This window comes from Macrobrachium nipponense, chromosome 3 (genome assembly GCF_015104395.2).
Source record: "Macrobrachium nipponense isolate FS-2020 chromosome 3, ASM1510439v2, whole genome shotgun sequence".
Lineage (NCBI taxonomy): Eukaryota > Metazoa > Arthropoda > Malacostraca > Decapoda > Palaemonidae > Macrobrachium > Macrobrachium nipponense.
In genome coordinates, this window is record NC_087202.1 from 32,135,621 (window position 1) to 32,152,536 (window position 16,916).

The 16,916-nt window shown below is 41.9% G+C and overlaps 1 protein-coding gene across 1 annotated transcript in view; it reads left to right on the top strand.

Moving 5' to 3' along the window:
* The window catches only part of LOC135221689 (stalled ribosome sensor GCN1-like), a 339,764-nt gene that overhangs the window by 281,482 nt on the left and 41,366 nt on the right, over window positions 1-16,916 (top strand). The window contains exons 37-39 of the mRNA XM_064259421.1: window positions 12,503-12,683; window positions 12,785-12,899; window positions 13,035-13,264. Coding sequence (XP_064115491.1) covers window positions 12,503-12,683; window positions 12,785-12,899; window positions 13,035-13,264 — 526 coding nt within the window. The remainder of the gene's footprint in view (window positions 1-12,502; window positions 12,684-12,784; window positions 12,900-13,034; window positions 13,265-16,916) is intronic.

Sequence of the window (16,916 nt, forward strand, 5' to 3'; positions counted from 1 at the left end):
TATCGTTCTGCCAGTATGTTGCAAATTTCCTTTTTTTCATTCGTTAATCTCCCTTCAATTCTCAGAGGGCCTATTTCTATTCTTCTTTTATTCATCTTCTTCGCATATGAGTATAATAGTTTGGGGTTTTGCTTGATATTTAATAGGGTTTTTTCTTCCAAGTCCCGTTTTTCATTTTCTTTTGATTGTATAATCTTTTGTTCTGCATTTTCTATCTTACTTTTTAGTTCTATAACTTTCCATGCATTTTTTTCTTTTGCAAGACCTTTTTTCCACTTTCTGATTTTCTGGAACAAGATCCTTCTGTCTCTTGGTATGCATGACTGATGTTTACTTTTCTTCTTCGGTATATATTTTTCCACTATTTTCTTCAATATTTTATATAATATCTCCGTATTTACCCTTATGTCATCACTTACGAAAATGTTATCCCAATCTTTGTTTAATTCTTCATTAATTTCTGACCATTTTATATTTTTACTGTAGAAGTTGTATTTTCCATATCCTTCCCACTTTTTCATTTCTTGCTTATCTCTATTTTCACTTGCTTTGAATGAACTGTTAATTCTATGACATTATGGTCTGAAATACTCGCATTATAAACTATTATTTCTTTAACATAATTCATCTCGTTCACAAATACTAGGTCTAAAGTATTTTCCTTTCTTGTTGGCAGGTGATTTATTTGTTGAATGTTGTATTCTAGTAGCATATCTAATAGCTTTTCAAATTGCCTCTTATCTTCTGCACTACTATTACTCTCTTTTTTATATGTATAAGTACAACCACAATCTCCTATTCGTTCTTTCCATTCTACGAAAGGAAAGTTGAAGTCACCAGATAGGAGAATAGTCCAGTCCTTGTGATTTCTACATATATCATCCAATTTTTCAATTATTAAGTCAAACTCTTTAGTATTAGGAGGTCTATATATTACTATGTTCATCAATTTTTCAGATTCAAATTCTACCGCTATTAGTTCACATTCTGAGTTACTATATTTCTCATATATTTTTCCTTGTTTTTTGTCTTTCCCATATATTGCGGTTCCCCCTTGATTCCTATTTTTTCTATCTGATCTATAAGTTTGGAACCCTTTTATTTGATCATCATTCCCAGTCTCTTGGGAATACCAGGTTTCACTTATATTCATTATATCTATTTTCTTTTCATTTTGGGTTAGTTCTTCTAAGTACTCTATTTTCTTTTTGAGTTACTCGTAACTAAACCCTGCGCATTCATCACTATGATGGTTTGCGTGTTTCTTATTCCATTTCAATATGGTAGTAATAAGGATTTTTTCCCATTCTCTTTCCTGTTCTGGTATGTTGTTCTTTTTTTTCATTTCCAGAAATTCTGACATTAAAAAATCCAACTTTTCCATAATATTTGATCTTCCTTCATCATAATTATTCATTTTGTGTCTGAATCTGCAATTTTCTCCGTTTCTGCAATATCCTCTTGCATAATAAATACAGTTATTATCTCTTGAGTAGAATTTCGGAGCTGATGCTTTGAAATTTTTTGCTGACACCTCTGCATCTCTCATTGGTGGTTTGCTTTTCTCTTTTACCTGATATTCTTGATTTCTCTCTTTATTTGTTTCTTTCTTATTTTGGATTTTATTACTTGGTTGGTTATTTATTTGATTATGATTCATGGCTACAGGGTGCTATATTTGCATTTTTTGTGTCGAACTTACATCCTTTTCCTTCTTTTAGGTTTTTACATCTTTTTGGATGCAGATCTCTGCAATCATCCCCATATCCATCTAAGTATGCACATTTTACCATATATTTCATAGTTTTGACATATCTTAGGATGTTTGTAGTAACATCTTTCTCCAAATCTGCAATTCCCTCTTTTCAAAAGGTTGCAGATTTTGTCTTTCTTGTCTATTTTTTCCTCTTTCCCGTCATTGTATAGATCTGGGTAGAGCCTCTTCGGGATTTGCTTTTCTGTTGTCATATCGTAATTTATTTCTTCGTAGGTATGCTGCTTTATTGCCTCATATGTAGTATCAATGAGTATCTCTGCATCCATACTTTTATCTTGTTCTTTGTTTTCCTTATTTTTTTCTGTCATTTCATTTTTGTTTACTTCTCTTCCGTTTTCCTCTTCTTCTTTTTCTTCTTCTTCTTCCTCTTCCTCTTCTTCTTCATCCTCAACTATTTGTACATTCAATCTTGATTTAATAACATTGTCTATCCATGATAGACATGTTGAACAAAAAATTCTTGTATCTTTTCTCAAATCTTGTATTACCTCAGCACACTGTGGATGGGTCGGAATGTTGCATGCAGCACATTTTCTGATTAGGTTTTGTGGATTGACTATGCTATACCAAACCTTACACAGTTTGCATGCTTTTGGCATTCTTTTTCCTAATGCATCAATTAGGATATTCACAAGATTCACCTTATTCATTTTCTTTGTCGGAATATGTTGGTTTATGTATATTTTCTTTATGAGTCTCTTGACCACTTGGATTTTATTTGGAACTTCTTCAATTATTTTCAAGATGTTTTCATTAGATTTGTTCCAGTTTGAAGGATTATATCCTTCTAATATATCTATGAATGCTTTTGTATCTTTTTGGTTAGGACTGTTGCTGATTTCATAGATGAGAAATGCCAGTTCCTTTCCTGCTACCTCATCGTATTGCGAATCTGCTAAACACGCCAAATTACGCCACCTCTTCCCGCAGTTGGAACTTACTGCCATCTTGTTCTGATTTATAGTATTACACTTGATAAACTAACTTAGAAGACGCTTTATCCTACTATTTTCACACTAATCTTATCACCGATAGTTCACGAACACTTCTAGATATTTCTCAAATTCTAGTCGTATGTTAAACTTGTGATATCTGTTGATTAATCTGACTTCACGCGGGTACGTCTCACCAAGCAAGATGGCTACTTCCAAGGAGGAAGCTGGAAAGACTGTCTTTACCTGCCCTCCCTCCAGACTTTCTGGGAGGAGGGGTATTTGGTACGAGACAGGTGAAGCAATGGGACTCGCTCTCCCTGCTTCGGCTGAGGCAGATTTCTCAATGCTTGTGGACGCGTCGAGGAGACAATCCCTCTCTTCAGCAAAGACGATGTGGGGAATGTCAGAAATGGACCATCTCCTCAAGGGATTATTTCATGTCTTGGAAGTTTTTAACTTTCTGGACTGGTCCCTTGGGGCGTTGGCCAAGAAGACACAGGACAATGACTGCCTGAGCCCCGAAGTCCTGAATAGTGTACTAGTGTGCATGGATAAGGCGGTCCAAGATGGATGTGGGGAAGTGGCCTCCCTGTTCGGGGCAGGAATACTTAAGAAGAGGGCTGTATTCAGCTCTTTTCTTACAAAAGCTGTCTCGCCGGTGCAGAGGTCGTCTCTACTATACGCCCCTCTTTCAAACCAGCTTTTCCCTTCTCAGTTAGTGAGAGATATTTCTCACTCACTTACTGAGAAGGCGACACAAGATCTGCTGGTCCAGTCAGCTAAAAAGGCGAGGCCAGCTGTTCCTGCTGCAAAGAAGGAGCCACGGAACCCAAAGCCGCCCTTTCGAGGGAGTTCATCTTCCCGGCCCTCCTCTAGGAAGAGAGGAGCGGAAAGGAGAGGTAGGTCTTCTTTTAGACCGATCAAGAAAACCAAATGACGTTCCAGTCCTCCAAGCACCAGTAGGCGCCAGACTTCTGAAGTTCTCAGAAGCATGGGCTTTGAGAGAGGCGGACACCTGGTCCCTCTCTATATTGAAAAGAGGATATCTCATCCCCTTCCGAGACAGGCCTCCCTTGACGTCTACCCCAAGGGAACTGTCTGCGAAGTACAAGGACCCTGTCAAGAGGAAGACCCTGCTTCATCTCGTAGACCAAATGTTGGAGAAGGAGGCCATAGAATTAGTGCAGGATCCACACTCCCAAGGCTTTTACAATCGACTGTTCCTCGTACCGAAGGCCTTGGGTGTGTGGAGGCCTGTTCTGGATGTGAGCGCACTGAACTGATTCGTAGAGAAACAGAAGTTCTCTAAGTCCCCGGGCAGGCGCGAGTCTCCTTCCGGGCACGAGCCTTCTTCCAGGCACAAGGCGCCAGCCAGGCGCGAGGCTCCAGGCAAGCACGTATCATCTTCTGAGCGAAGGCTTTCTCCTAGACACAAGCCGATAGCCAGGCGCGAGGCGCCGCTTAAACGCGATCCTCTTCCTAGCAGCAAAGCGCCGGCCAGGCGCGAGGATCCTTCCAAGAAGCCTCCTTCCTGCAAGAGAGAGACGTTTGTTGGACGTGATCCTATCTCCTTACTCGATGTCCCGGACGGACGCGAGTCCCCTCTCAGACGCACTGATGGCATTGAGGCGTCTGATAGACTTCAGACTCCTCCCAGTTTAGAGGAATCTTCCAGGCGCCAACTCAAAGATCTCCTCGTTCGGACTGCTCTTCTCCTGCTAGAAGCCCTTCTCCTCGAGAGCGGAGTACTGCCGCAAGGGACAACTCTCAGCATAAACGCTCTCCTTCTGTTGATCGCTCTTCCCTCTTCAAGGCAAGGCAAGAGCTTGAGGAGATTTCAGATGAAGAATCTCCTAGAGGTGCGGTGCTTTCAGACTACAAGACCTTAGCTGCACTCTTAGTTCAGGAGTTTGGAGAGAGACTCAGTCCTGCTGCCCCTCCTTCTCCTCGTTCATTATTTATGAGCACTAAGACCTCTAAGTCCTCCTCCTTCCTGAAGATGCGCCCTGCTATCTCCATGAAGAAAGCCCTTCAGTCGGTAGGGACTTGGCTCAGCACCAAGGAGGAAGCAGGAAAGACTGTCTTTGCCTGCCCCCCCTCCAGACTTTCCGGGAGAAGAGGCATATGGTATGAGACAGGGGAAGCTATGGGCCTGGCTCGCCCTTCGTCTGCGGAGGCAGATTTCTCCACTCTGGTGGACTCATCTAGGAGGCATGCCCTGTCTTCAGCCAGAACCACATGGGGGATGTCGGAGATGGACCATCTCCTCAAGGGATTACTCCACGTACTGGAAGTTTTTAACTTTCTGGACTGGTCCCTTGGGGCGTTGGCCAAGAAGATGCAAGATCCTGACTTCCTTAGCCCCGAAGTGCTGCATAACGTGTTGTCCTGTATGGACAAAGCTGTCCAGGACAGCTCTGGAGAAGTGGCATCCCTCTTTGGAGCAGGGATTATCAAGAAGAGAGCAGTGTTCAGCTCATTCTTGACAAAAGCGGTCTCTCCGGTTCAGAGGGTTTCTTTATTATACGCCCCTCTGTCGAGCCAACTTTTCCCTTCTCAGTTAGTGAGAGACATTTCTCACTCACTCACTGAGAAGGCCACCCAAGACCTTCTTGTTCAGTCTGCGAAGAAGGCGAGACCAGCTGTACCAGTGGTTAAGAAAGAAACCCGTACTCCTCAAACTCCCTTTCGAGGAGGTCCTTCTTCGAGATCCTCCTTTAGAAGGAAAGGACTTGAGAAGAGAGGGAGGTCATCCTTCAGGCCTTTTAAGAAAGGCAAGTGACTCGCCAGTCCTCCAAGCACCAGTAGGCGCCAGGTTTCTGAAGTTCGCAGAAGCATGGGCTGTGAGAGAGTCGGACAACTGGTCCCTCTCAATCCTAAGGAAGGGATATCTCATCCCCTTCAAAGACAGACCTCCCCTGACCTCGACCCCAAGGGAGCTGTCTGCGAAGTACAAAGACCCTGTCCGGAGAAGATCTCTCCTGCATCTTGTGGATCAGATGTTGGAAAAGGGGGCCATCGAATTAGTACAGGATCCCCACTCCCAAGGCTTCTACAATCGCCTGTTCCTTGTTCCGAAGGCCTCGGCGGGGTGGAGGCCTGTATTAGACGTGAGCGCGTTGAACCGATTCGTAGAGAAGAAAAAATTCTTGCGGCTCTACGTCCCGGAGATTGGATAGTCTCCCTGGACCTACAAGACGCATATTTTCATGTCCCCCTGCATCCTTATCAAAGAAATATCTTCGTTTCATGATCCAGGGCAGGATCTTTCAGTTCAGGGCTTTGTGCTTCGGCCTGTCGACAGCCCCTCAAGTTTTCACTGGCCTTATGAGGAATGTAGCATGCTGGCTACATCTGAAGGGGGTGAGCATATCTCTTTATCTGGACGACTGGCTCATCAGAGCCAAGTCGGAACAGCGATGTTTGGAGGACTTGGCAACGACCCTAGACCTCATACGGTCTCTCGGTCTTCTTGTGAACCTTGAGAAGTCCCAGATGATCCCCAGCCAGAACCTGGTCTATCTGGGGATTCAGATGGATTCTCGGGGTTTTCGAGTTTTTCCTTCGCAGGAAAGACTTGCTCGAGGCTTGGAGAAAGTCTCAACCTTCTTAGGGAAGGAACGAAGCTCAGCGAGGGAATGGCTGAGTCTGCTGGGGACCCTTTCCTCGCTGGAGCAGTTCTTTTTCCTGGGGAGGCTCAATTTAAGACCCCTGCAATTCTACCTGCAGAGGGTATGGAATTGGAAGACAGGAGAACTATCTTACTCCTTTCCTATTCATCAAGACGTCAAGACCCACTTGACTTGGTGGTTGGCTCCTCTCAAGAGGAATGCAGGATTGTCCCTTGCGATTCGGAACCCGCGCCTAGTGTTGTTCTCCGACTCTCGGAGACAGGCTGGGGAGCAACACTAGGAACGAGAGAAGTGTCAGGCACCTGGACAGGGGAACAGGTGTCCTGGCACATTAACTCGAAGGAGCTATTGGCTATCCATCTAGCCCTAAAGTCATTCGAATCAGAGGTCAGAGGCGTGGTAGTCCAAGTCAACTCTGACAATACCACGGCTCTGGCTTACATTCGAAAACAGGGAGGGACTCACTCTTTCTCCCTCTACGAGTTGGCAAGAGCTCTTCTGATCTGGGCAGAGGAACGAGGCATCACCCTCCTTACAAGATTCGTGCAAGGAAAAAAGAACGTCAGAGCGGACCTACTGAGCAGGAAGAACCAGGTCCTTCCAACAGAGTGGACTCTCCACTCCGAAGTGGGGCAAACCACAGATAGACCTGTTCGCCACGTTCCTCTCCAGAAGGATGGACAACTTCTGCTCGTCAGTAGAAGATCCGAGAGCCATAGCAGTCGATGCCCTCCTCTTGGACTGGTCGGGCATAGACGCCTACGCCTTTCCCCCATTCAAGTTACTGGGGGAAGTGTTAAGAAAGTTCGTGGCCTCGAGGGGAACGAGAATGACCCTCATCGCCCCCTTTTGGCCCGCACAAGATTGGTTCACAGAGGTACCGGAATGGACAGTGGACTTCCCCAGATCTCTTCCCGAAAGGACAGATCTGCTCAGACAACCCCACTTCGAGAGGTTTTACAAAAACCTCCCTGCTCTCTCCCTGACTGCCTTTCGACTATCGAAAGACTCGTCAGAGCGAGAGGCTTTTCGCGAAAGGCTGCCAGCGCGATCGCCAGAGCCCGCAGGTCTTCAACCTTGCGGGTATATCAATCGAAGTGGGAAGTCTTCAGGAGATGGTGTAGGTCAAAGCTGTCCTCCTCCAATACCTCTGTGACCAACATTGCGGATTTTCTTCTCTTCCTGAGAGAAGAATCACATTTAGCTGTATCCACTATCAAAGGATACAGGAGCATGCTCTCCGCTGTCTTTAGAAATAGGGGCCTAAAGATAGCGGAGGACAAAGATCTTCATGATCTTATACGGTCCTTTGAGACTACCAAGATTAGGACCTCTCACCCACCTAGTTGGAATCTTGACTTGGTCCTCAAATTCCTGACTTCTGACAAGTTTGAACCTCCTCATCAAGCCTCGTTTAGAGATCTTACGAGGAAATGCATTTTTCTCTTGGCCCTCGCAACTGCCAAGAGGACAAGTGAGCTCCACGCATTGGATTCTTGTGTCGGATTTAAAGGAGACTCAGCAATATGTTCTTTCCAGCCTTTATTTCTGGCAAAGAACGAGAACCCTTCTAAACCCTGGCCCAGAAGCTTTGAAGTCAAGGGACTTTCTCCTCTCATGGGGAAGGAGATAGAAAGGTCTCTTTACCCAGTCAGGGCTCTTAAGTTTTATCTTCAGAAGAAGAAACAACTTAAGGGTTGCCTACAGTCTCTTTGGTGTGCGGTGAGGGACCCGAAGAGACCTATGTCGAAGAACGCCTTAGCCTTCTTTGTGAGAAGTGTGATCTCAGAAGCTCACGATAAATGCCTTGATGACTCCTTCAAGCAACTTAGAGTTAAGGCGCATGAGGTGCGAGCTGTTGCGACCTCTTTGTCTTTTCATAAGAACATGTCAATGAAGGACATTCTAGCTACCACGTACTGGAGATTCAACTCTGTCTTTGCTTCCCATTACCTGAAGGATGTCAGAGTAACCTATGAAAAATGCTTCTCACTCGGTCCTTACGTATCTGCGGATTTGGTGCTGGGACAGGGAGCTGATACTGATCCTTAATTATGTTAGTTAGTTTTTTAGTATTTGGTGTTGAGTTTTTTAGGGTTGTTTGAAAGGATGTTGGGGATAACTCCTTTCAATCTTAGTACTAACCCGGGTGTTAGGATCAGGTGGTCGGGATCGGTGTTGTGCTCCTTGATTATGCCATTAGGCAAGGTGTTTTGTCATATTAGTGGATTAGCACCCATTGACAAGGATCCTTAGGCTCTGTCGAGTAAGCGGATAAGACCCCATTGACAGACCCACAAGAACTCTTAGCATGAGGTCACTACCTCGCTGAGGCTCTTGAGGCGAAGCAGGCTCCTGGGCAGTAACCATGAAGTCTTCTGCCTAAACAGGTAGGAACCAAGGTTTTTTATATATTACCTAACAACGTATGTTGTTTTTCCTGTCTATTTCAGTAGTTAGCTGTCTCTTACCCACCACCAAGGGTGTCAATCAGGTAAGTATATATCTGACAGGGAAGTTTAATGTACAAAAATGATATTGTTATGATACAATAAAGTTTTGTACATACTTACCTGGCAGATATATACTATTAAATGGCCCACACAGCCTCCCCTCAGGAGACAGGTGGTAGAGAAAATCTGATTAGAAAACGGGAATGGTTCCTAGTCCTGCCACCCAGCGGCAGGGCGGTAGATCACCTGACCTACCTGTAGCGTGTGCCGCGAAATTCGAATTTCTGTCGGGGACGACGGAGTCTATAGCTAAGTATATATCTGCCAGGTAAGTATGTACAAAACTTTATTGTATCATAACAATATCATTTTTGGAATTGTAAATTGTATTTTTCCTAAATATACAAACCTGAGGTCCTTTACATATATGCCCACCTCATGCCACCCCTCAATCTGAACCTGGGCCGAAAGGCAAAGAGGACTGTTTATATCCGGGCAGGCTAGCCTGCCACACAGTAGTTACTGCCTAACCACCTTGTTCAAGATTCAATGGCCGTAATTCCAGCTATGCCGTAAGTATATTCCTTATGTAAAGGACCTCAGGTTTGTAAAGTTAGGAAAAAACAATTTACTTCCAAAAATTGTGATTTTTGTGCCTTTCCAAGGAACGGTCAGACTTGTGGTACACATGCAGAACATATTCCATTTACCATACATCCTCAGTCATGCAAGTTCCTTCAAGATGTTTTACAAAAAGATATTGCTGTTCTGTGCCCTTTGTTTGGGTTAGTGTGCAGCCCTTTATAAGTTTTGTCTGGGACTTTGTTGCCCATTGGTGGATGGTGTCGACTTTAGGAGCAAGACACTTCTACCGAATCAGTGATTCAATTTCTATGCATTATGTTTTTACTTCTCTGTATCCTCATTCCATATACTTCCATTATCTAAGGCATCTCCTTAACTGCTTGGAGATGTTAGAATGTCCCCCCCCAGTAAGAAGATTTTCAAGTTGTTATAGGATCTGTCATTAATTTTAAACTGCCGTGGCCTTGGGTCAGAAGCAGTGATCTGTGTATTGCTGAGGGTGCCATTCTAGAGGAATTTTCAGCACCTGGAACCTTGTAGACGTCAGTGTTTTCTGTTTAGAGAAAATAAGACTTTTCACTGTCTACTTCCAAAGTTATCGTTCTATACGTACTTTCCTCGGTATTGCACCAAGTACTTTTAGATCTTGCGGAGGATCAGCACTGCAAGGTGTTGAGATTGAAGCCCCTTCATCTCTATGTCAGTCTCTGTCTAGAGTTTAGATGAAGGTCTAAACTTTATCTGAATTTACTATGAAACTTTTTATTTAGCAGTAGCAGCAGTTGATAAGTAAATTTATTGCCAGCACCCTTCTTTAAGCTGTTGTAAAGGGAATGCTGTTTTAGCTTTCTGCCTTAGAGCTGAGGGTGATGTTAAGGCTACGTTTTACAGTGGCCTGTAAGAATTCCAATGTAACCCCCTAGTGGGGAAGAAGAGGAAACTTTTCTGTCCTGTTGGGGCAATTAAAATTTAATCAGATAGGTTAAACGTAGAACATCTTTATCATCCTTTTAGAAACCTTGAACATCTTTGTCAAAGGTTAATCCTGGAAGAGGCTAGGTTAACCTTTTGTTTTGTGGTTTTAGGAAACGTTTATGTCGTTCTCAAAGGTGATTTTAGAAAATATAGCTCTTTGCCAATGGTTAAGCTTGAAGGCAAAGTTAACTTTTTGTTTTGTGGTTTTAGAAAACCTAGAATGTATTTGTGAAGGTTAAGTCTGGAAGAGGCAAAGTTAATCTTTTGTGTTGTGTTTTTTTAGAAACTTATAACATCTTTTTCAAGGAACACGAGGTCCTCTGTGACGTATTGAATAGGCTAGTGTATGAGAACCAGCTCCATATCTTCTACCTTTATTGAAGGTAAACATTCATAATGTGAGCAGCAGTTGTAACTTCATTTAGTGTTAAGTCAATTTGTCACTCCAGAATAGGATTGATGTGGCACAGTAGAAGTACAATTTGATTTTTACCCGCTCACTACCTTAAGTATACAGAATTGTGTTTGAAAATAATAAAGCCCTTAATCCACTACTAGTAGTGGGTAGTCTTTTCCTGAACCAAAAAAAACAGTAATTCTTTGGGCTCTTGTTTAAATCCCGGGTTTTAATATTTAAGGGAGCGTGAAGGTACAAATTTTGTATAGGAGCGTACCTTTATATCATAAAGGTATTCAAGTGACTGTCATTTTATAGGGCTTTTGGACCCAGGCACAGGGGTCCCTCATACTGCTTGTGTTTCATTCTGGCTGAATCAGAACGGTTTTCACCATAAGGCTGCTCTTTGCTGCATATGTATGAGGGCCTTGCTCCCTGAATGGAATCCAACTTCTGGTGGCAGTAAAATCTGGCAAGGATTCCAGATCAGGTGAGAATGTTTTGGGTTTCAAGCAAGAAACCTTTAGCTCGAATGTCTAAGCTGATTTTTGTCTAGATGCACTACCCACCGTCCTCTTCTTAATGTGGGAATCAGCTAACTTTGACAGTAGGGTAAGATTCATCAAAAATAATATAAATTTTCATAATAAAATTTATTATTTGGATACTTACTGTTAAAGTAGGCCCGCCCAACCTCCCCATAACTTAGTTGGCTGTCAAGGAGAATTCTGACAAGAGCTAAAACATTCGAAACACACCTCGTGGAGAACAGGTAAACTAGACAGTCATCCGGGCAGCCATTCGATTTTTGTTTGAATGCCGACTCGCCTAATCGGCACAGAGAGATAGGTAACTTTAACAAAAGGTAATTATCCAAATGATAAATTTTATTATTAAAATTTATATTTTTACTTTGAATAACGTACATGGCTGAAGAAAAGAGTTGGAACAGGCATCAGAATGTTTGCAAGTAGTTGAATAATTGACTTGAGAGATAGATAAAAGATTATAATTAACTGGAATACACCTTGAGAGGTCATTATTATTTCTGCAGATAACCAGAAAGATGTTATAGTAGAGGTATCTGTGAACTGTCTTAGACTTAGACAGTTACTGGAAAACTGAAATCTATCCAAAGGGACTTAAAAATTACTTATCAGAAATGAATGTATAACACAGAGAGGAAACCAAATGGTAAGCTAGGCTTATGCTAGACACTAATTTAGGCAAAGGCTATTCCTGTAATTCAGAAAAAAACGTGAATTGCAGACACACCATGTCTACAAAAGCAAGTTTTAATGTTAACACTTTTATTTGAATACTGTGAGGTGAGAACTTTCAAAATAACCCTCAGTGGGAGGGCCTATGAAGACTAGGCAAGAGAAGGGTATTTTTGTTTTTAGAATGCTTGCTCTAAAGTTGGGGTGCATTTTATATGCAGGAAAATGCAGTACTTAACATAATCCAACTAAAAGCAGTTACTTCAACTTCTAAACCTTAATAGTTCTAAGCAGGTTACCTGTAAGGAATTAAAGTAAATTAAATACTTTAGTATAAGTAAAAACTTTATAAAAAAAAATATTGATAGCTCTTAAGCAGATTGTATGTAAGGAATTATGGTAATGTTTATGTTTAGTAACAGAAAAAATCATTAGAAGGCCAGAAAAAAATCTTAGTCGTGAAATATTGTTTGTTCAGTGGACTATATTTTTATTATTAGAAATAGTAAATTGTTTGATTTTTTTCAGGAGCAATAACTTGGGGGTATCAAGAGCAGCAGTTGCCATTCTCTTTGCATTTTGCTCTAACACCCGGGCAGACTACAGTAATTATGTGCCTCAGCTTTTGCGTGGCCTTATTCAGCTATTCACTCTCACTGATGAAGAAATGCTTAAAACATCATGGAATGCCCTTAATGCTGTGACCAAGGTATGATTTTTATCTGCCTTAATATTGAGAGATTATTAATCTTTGAGAAATTATTGCTTTGTATATTTTTACTTCATATAACACGTGTCAATTTTTTCCAGAGTTTAGATCCAACCGATCAGCGGGCACTTGTGTCTGATGTTCGTCAAGCTGTAAAGTTTGCAGCATCAGACCTCAAAGGGGACCAGTTAATGCCTGGATTTTGTTTGCCAAAAGGTAATAATAATTGAATTATGTGTAAGACCAGTCTTGTGACAGTATTTGTGAAGAATACTTATAAATAGAGCTTATATGTTTGCTGGTATAGTTACTCTTTGCTGTTTATTAACAGACAGTTTTAATTCATTACAGGAATTCAGCCAATTTTGCCTATATTCCGAGAAGCTGTTTTGAATGGTGAACCAGAGCTCAAGGAAGCAGCATCTAATGGTTTGACTGAAGTTATTAGACTCACAAGCTCAGATGCTTTAAAACCATCTGTTGTTCATGTGACTGGGCCTCTTATTCGAATTCTTGGAGACAGATTTGCTTGGAATGTTAAAGTAGCTGTCCTTGATACGCTTGCACTACTATTGGCAAAGGTGAGCAGCTGTGTGTGTGTGTGTGTGGTTTTTGAAAATGTTAAAAAGGTTTTCAGAGAAAAATTTAGGGTATTATAATTGCACTTAGTAGGTGAAGAGGTTTTACTGTAGATTAAAAACAAAAACATGGAGAACTAATTATAGATTTATGTTTACCTGGGCCTAGGATGAGTTTAGAATTTAAATTTAACATAGGATGAGTTTAGAATTTAAATTTAACATTTACACAACCTTCACTACTACATGCACCTCTTGATTCATGATGTGTGCAAGTTTAGTTCAATTAAGTATAGTCAGATACAGAAAAGTAGAAGTGGAGTTGGTGATGGACAAAATAAATGCACAAGAGCAGCATATTAGCAAGTTACAGTCCACAGCTGCTTTAAGTATTTGTAAAATAAAAATTATTACATGGATTTCTCTCTGGACCATAGCTACCCATTATTTGTGGGAAATTTGCCTATTTGCTGGGTTTTCCGATGAAAATAATAACTAATTATTGTATTTTGATGTTATTTTCATGACTAAATACATTTTTATGATACAAAAATTATTTACTAATTCTCAAATATTAATATTGATTAATTCTGTATTAGTAAATTAAATTAATAAGATAAATGATATCACATAATAAAAATAATAATTCTCTCCCTCTCTCTCTCTTATGGAGATGTATGTTTTTTTTTGTATGATAGATAAAAGATTTACCATTTACAAATATTAACGTTAATGTAAACAGCAATAATATCAATTCATTTTAGTTTATAAATTTAAAAAATTATGTAAGAATGAAGGAAATCCCAGTCTTCTCTCTCTAACTCCAGCTGTCAAATATATCAAGTAATGGGACCAGAAGGGGAGGAGCTGTTGTGTTGTTGCCACTAAGTGTTCATGTAATTCTCTCTCTCTCTCTCTCTCTCTCTCTCTCTCTCTCTCTCTCTCTTCTCTCTCTCTCTCTCTCAGAAAAAAGATAAGTGATGTACAAGAAACCCTCTAGATTTGCAGGTTTCTGTATGGAACATACACTGTATACACATTATTCGCAGGAAATTCGCCTATTCGCTGTATTTTTCACTGAGAAATATTCACAAATTACTGTATTTTCATGAATAAATGCATATTTTCTGATATTACTATTAAAATACTTGGGTACATAAAAGCATTTTTAGAGGGGTTTTAAGTATTAGTGGATTTTAGCTATTCTTGGGGAGGGGGTGTCGAGTACACATCCCCTGTGAATATAGGTCCACTGTAATCATAGATTAAAAATCTAAAAATGCAAAACAAACAAACACATTGTACATATGCATAAAAAAGTTTCTCTCTCTCTCTCTCTCTCGTGTGTGCTCACTTATGCCCTCAGAAAAAAATAAGTAATGTACTGTAATTTTAGAATAAAAATCTAAAACTGTAAAACAAATATATATGCCTGTTACATATGTATAAAAAATATTCTCACAGAAAAACTATAAATGATGTAACTATTTAATGAAAACCTAAAGCTATACAAAATAGATAAACATACAAATCAGGAATACTCACCAAAAATTATCTTCATCTTGTCTGCTGGTTTTTTTTTTTCACACATGCGCACATCATCAGTAAGTGAAGGACTTAAATTTGGATGATGTTTATATCCATCATTGGTAAGCAAAAGGGTTAAACAAAGTTGACAATCGGAAATAAAATACTTTTATACAAAGTACTTTCAATTCAAGAAAATTGCAAGCACGTGACTCCATAAGTTATATTAAGTGGAGTATTAGAGTAGGAAGCAGGAAGTCTCATCTGTCATACGTATTCAAGTTGAAAATTTCTTGCTAATAATTTTGTTTTGTATGTATCGTGATTATTATTGAATTAACATAATTCTATTCAGTGACATGAGATCATTTTTAAATTAATTATTTTTATATCTAAGTCACCCTGTTTTTGTCTAATTTCTGTTATCAAATTTAATTATTAATATAGAATTAATTGTTTAACAAAGATAATTCTATTAATTGTAATTTTATTTTTATATCTCCAAATCTGATCATGTAACAGTGTATTATACAGATTAATGAAATCAAAAGTAGATCGCACAAAATTGCCAAAATCTTCAGGATTATTATAGGATTGTAATGATTCTAATATTTTACTGGTTTTTAATAATCCAGTTGTTATTTTTCTATGCTATCTATTATATTATAAAGTTTATTCAGTTGTACCAACGCCGTATACTTACCTCGAACTACTATCGTAGGAGAAACCTGGATTGTCAATCTGACACCAACCAGAAAAAACCAGTTATTCCTCTCATAGGAAGAGATGTAGAGCCAAGAGGAGCCGGTGTTGCGGGAGGAGTTGAGAGTATTTGTTCTCCTCCTTCCCAGACCGCTTCTCACGTTCTCCTCGTCGTAGCCGCAATTGCAGAGGTCGGACTAGGAGCGGCTGCCGCCGTGACAGATCCTGCTGCAGGTGCCACCGCTCCCGGACCATTAGGTCTCTGAGGCCAGCACCCGAGTTCATGGCCACCACAGCTGCGCTGCGTGCGGGGTGCTCCGATTGGCCCAGGATTAGTCCTTCTACGGTCCCAGTGGATCCCGCTCCGGTTCCCGTAGTCCATTCGGCTCCCACACGGACCGGGTGGGCTCCCTCCTGTCTCGAACCTCCACTCCCGCACAATCAGCGTGCAGGGCGGAGCGCTTCGCCACTGTCCCTCGGTCGGGCTTTGCCCCCCCGTCTGGAGGATGTGTCATGTCGGCCCTTCTGGTTCGGGTGGAGCCTTCCCCCCCTGGAAGTGCGTCAGTTCCTGTTGGAGGCTGCCGGTAGGAGCCGGCTGCCCTCTCCACCCCTCTCCTCTGCACTGGTGGCAGGTCCCTCTGCACCTTTGGAAAACTACAAGGACAAAGCCTTTGTACAGGAGGAGCTCCAGAGGGCTTTGGAGGGTCCTCGGGATCATCAGGGTAAAGAACCACCTGGCAGAACCAGCTGCCCCTCCAGACTCCAAGAGAGCGTTAGCAGTGGATCTTCTCTTCAGGGGGCAAACAGGTTATTCGGTGCAGACCCTGGCCCAGATGGACGAGGTGATAGCGGCCCCCAAGAACTCGCTGAGATCCGATGGGTCCCTGAAACTCTTCCCTGCTGCCAAGGCGAGACAGAGGAGGTTATATGCCCCGGAGGGCATGTCCCTGGCTCCTCAGTCAGTAGAGGGAGTTCTTACCTCAATTGCCCCAGGCCTCTCGGAAGAGCAGCTTCTGGCGGGTTCGGTCTCTTTCTCCCAGCTGGAGGCCATGGTGTGGACTTTGATCCATGTCGCTTCTTGGCTCAACCTATGGTCTGGCATGGTAGCTCGTTTTGCCACGAGCTTCAAGATGAGGCAGGCCCCAGTTTAAGGAGCTGGTTGTGTCGGGAGGAAAATCCATGGGCTTCCTAATGATGCAGCTGTTTACCCAGTTGGCCAACTGGGTCCAAAGAAGGAAGGATGCCATCTTGGCCAAAGTTCCAAGGAGCTTGCCTGATAGGGAGTCCAAGGCCCTGAGGAATGCCACGGTGTTGGGGGAGTCCCTCTTCCCTGAGCAACTGGTGGAGGAGTCCCTGGAGCATTGGAGGGAGCCCAGCCAAGACTCCATTGTGTACTGGGTCTCTTCCTTCAGACAGCTTGTGAACG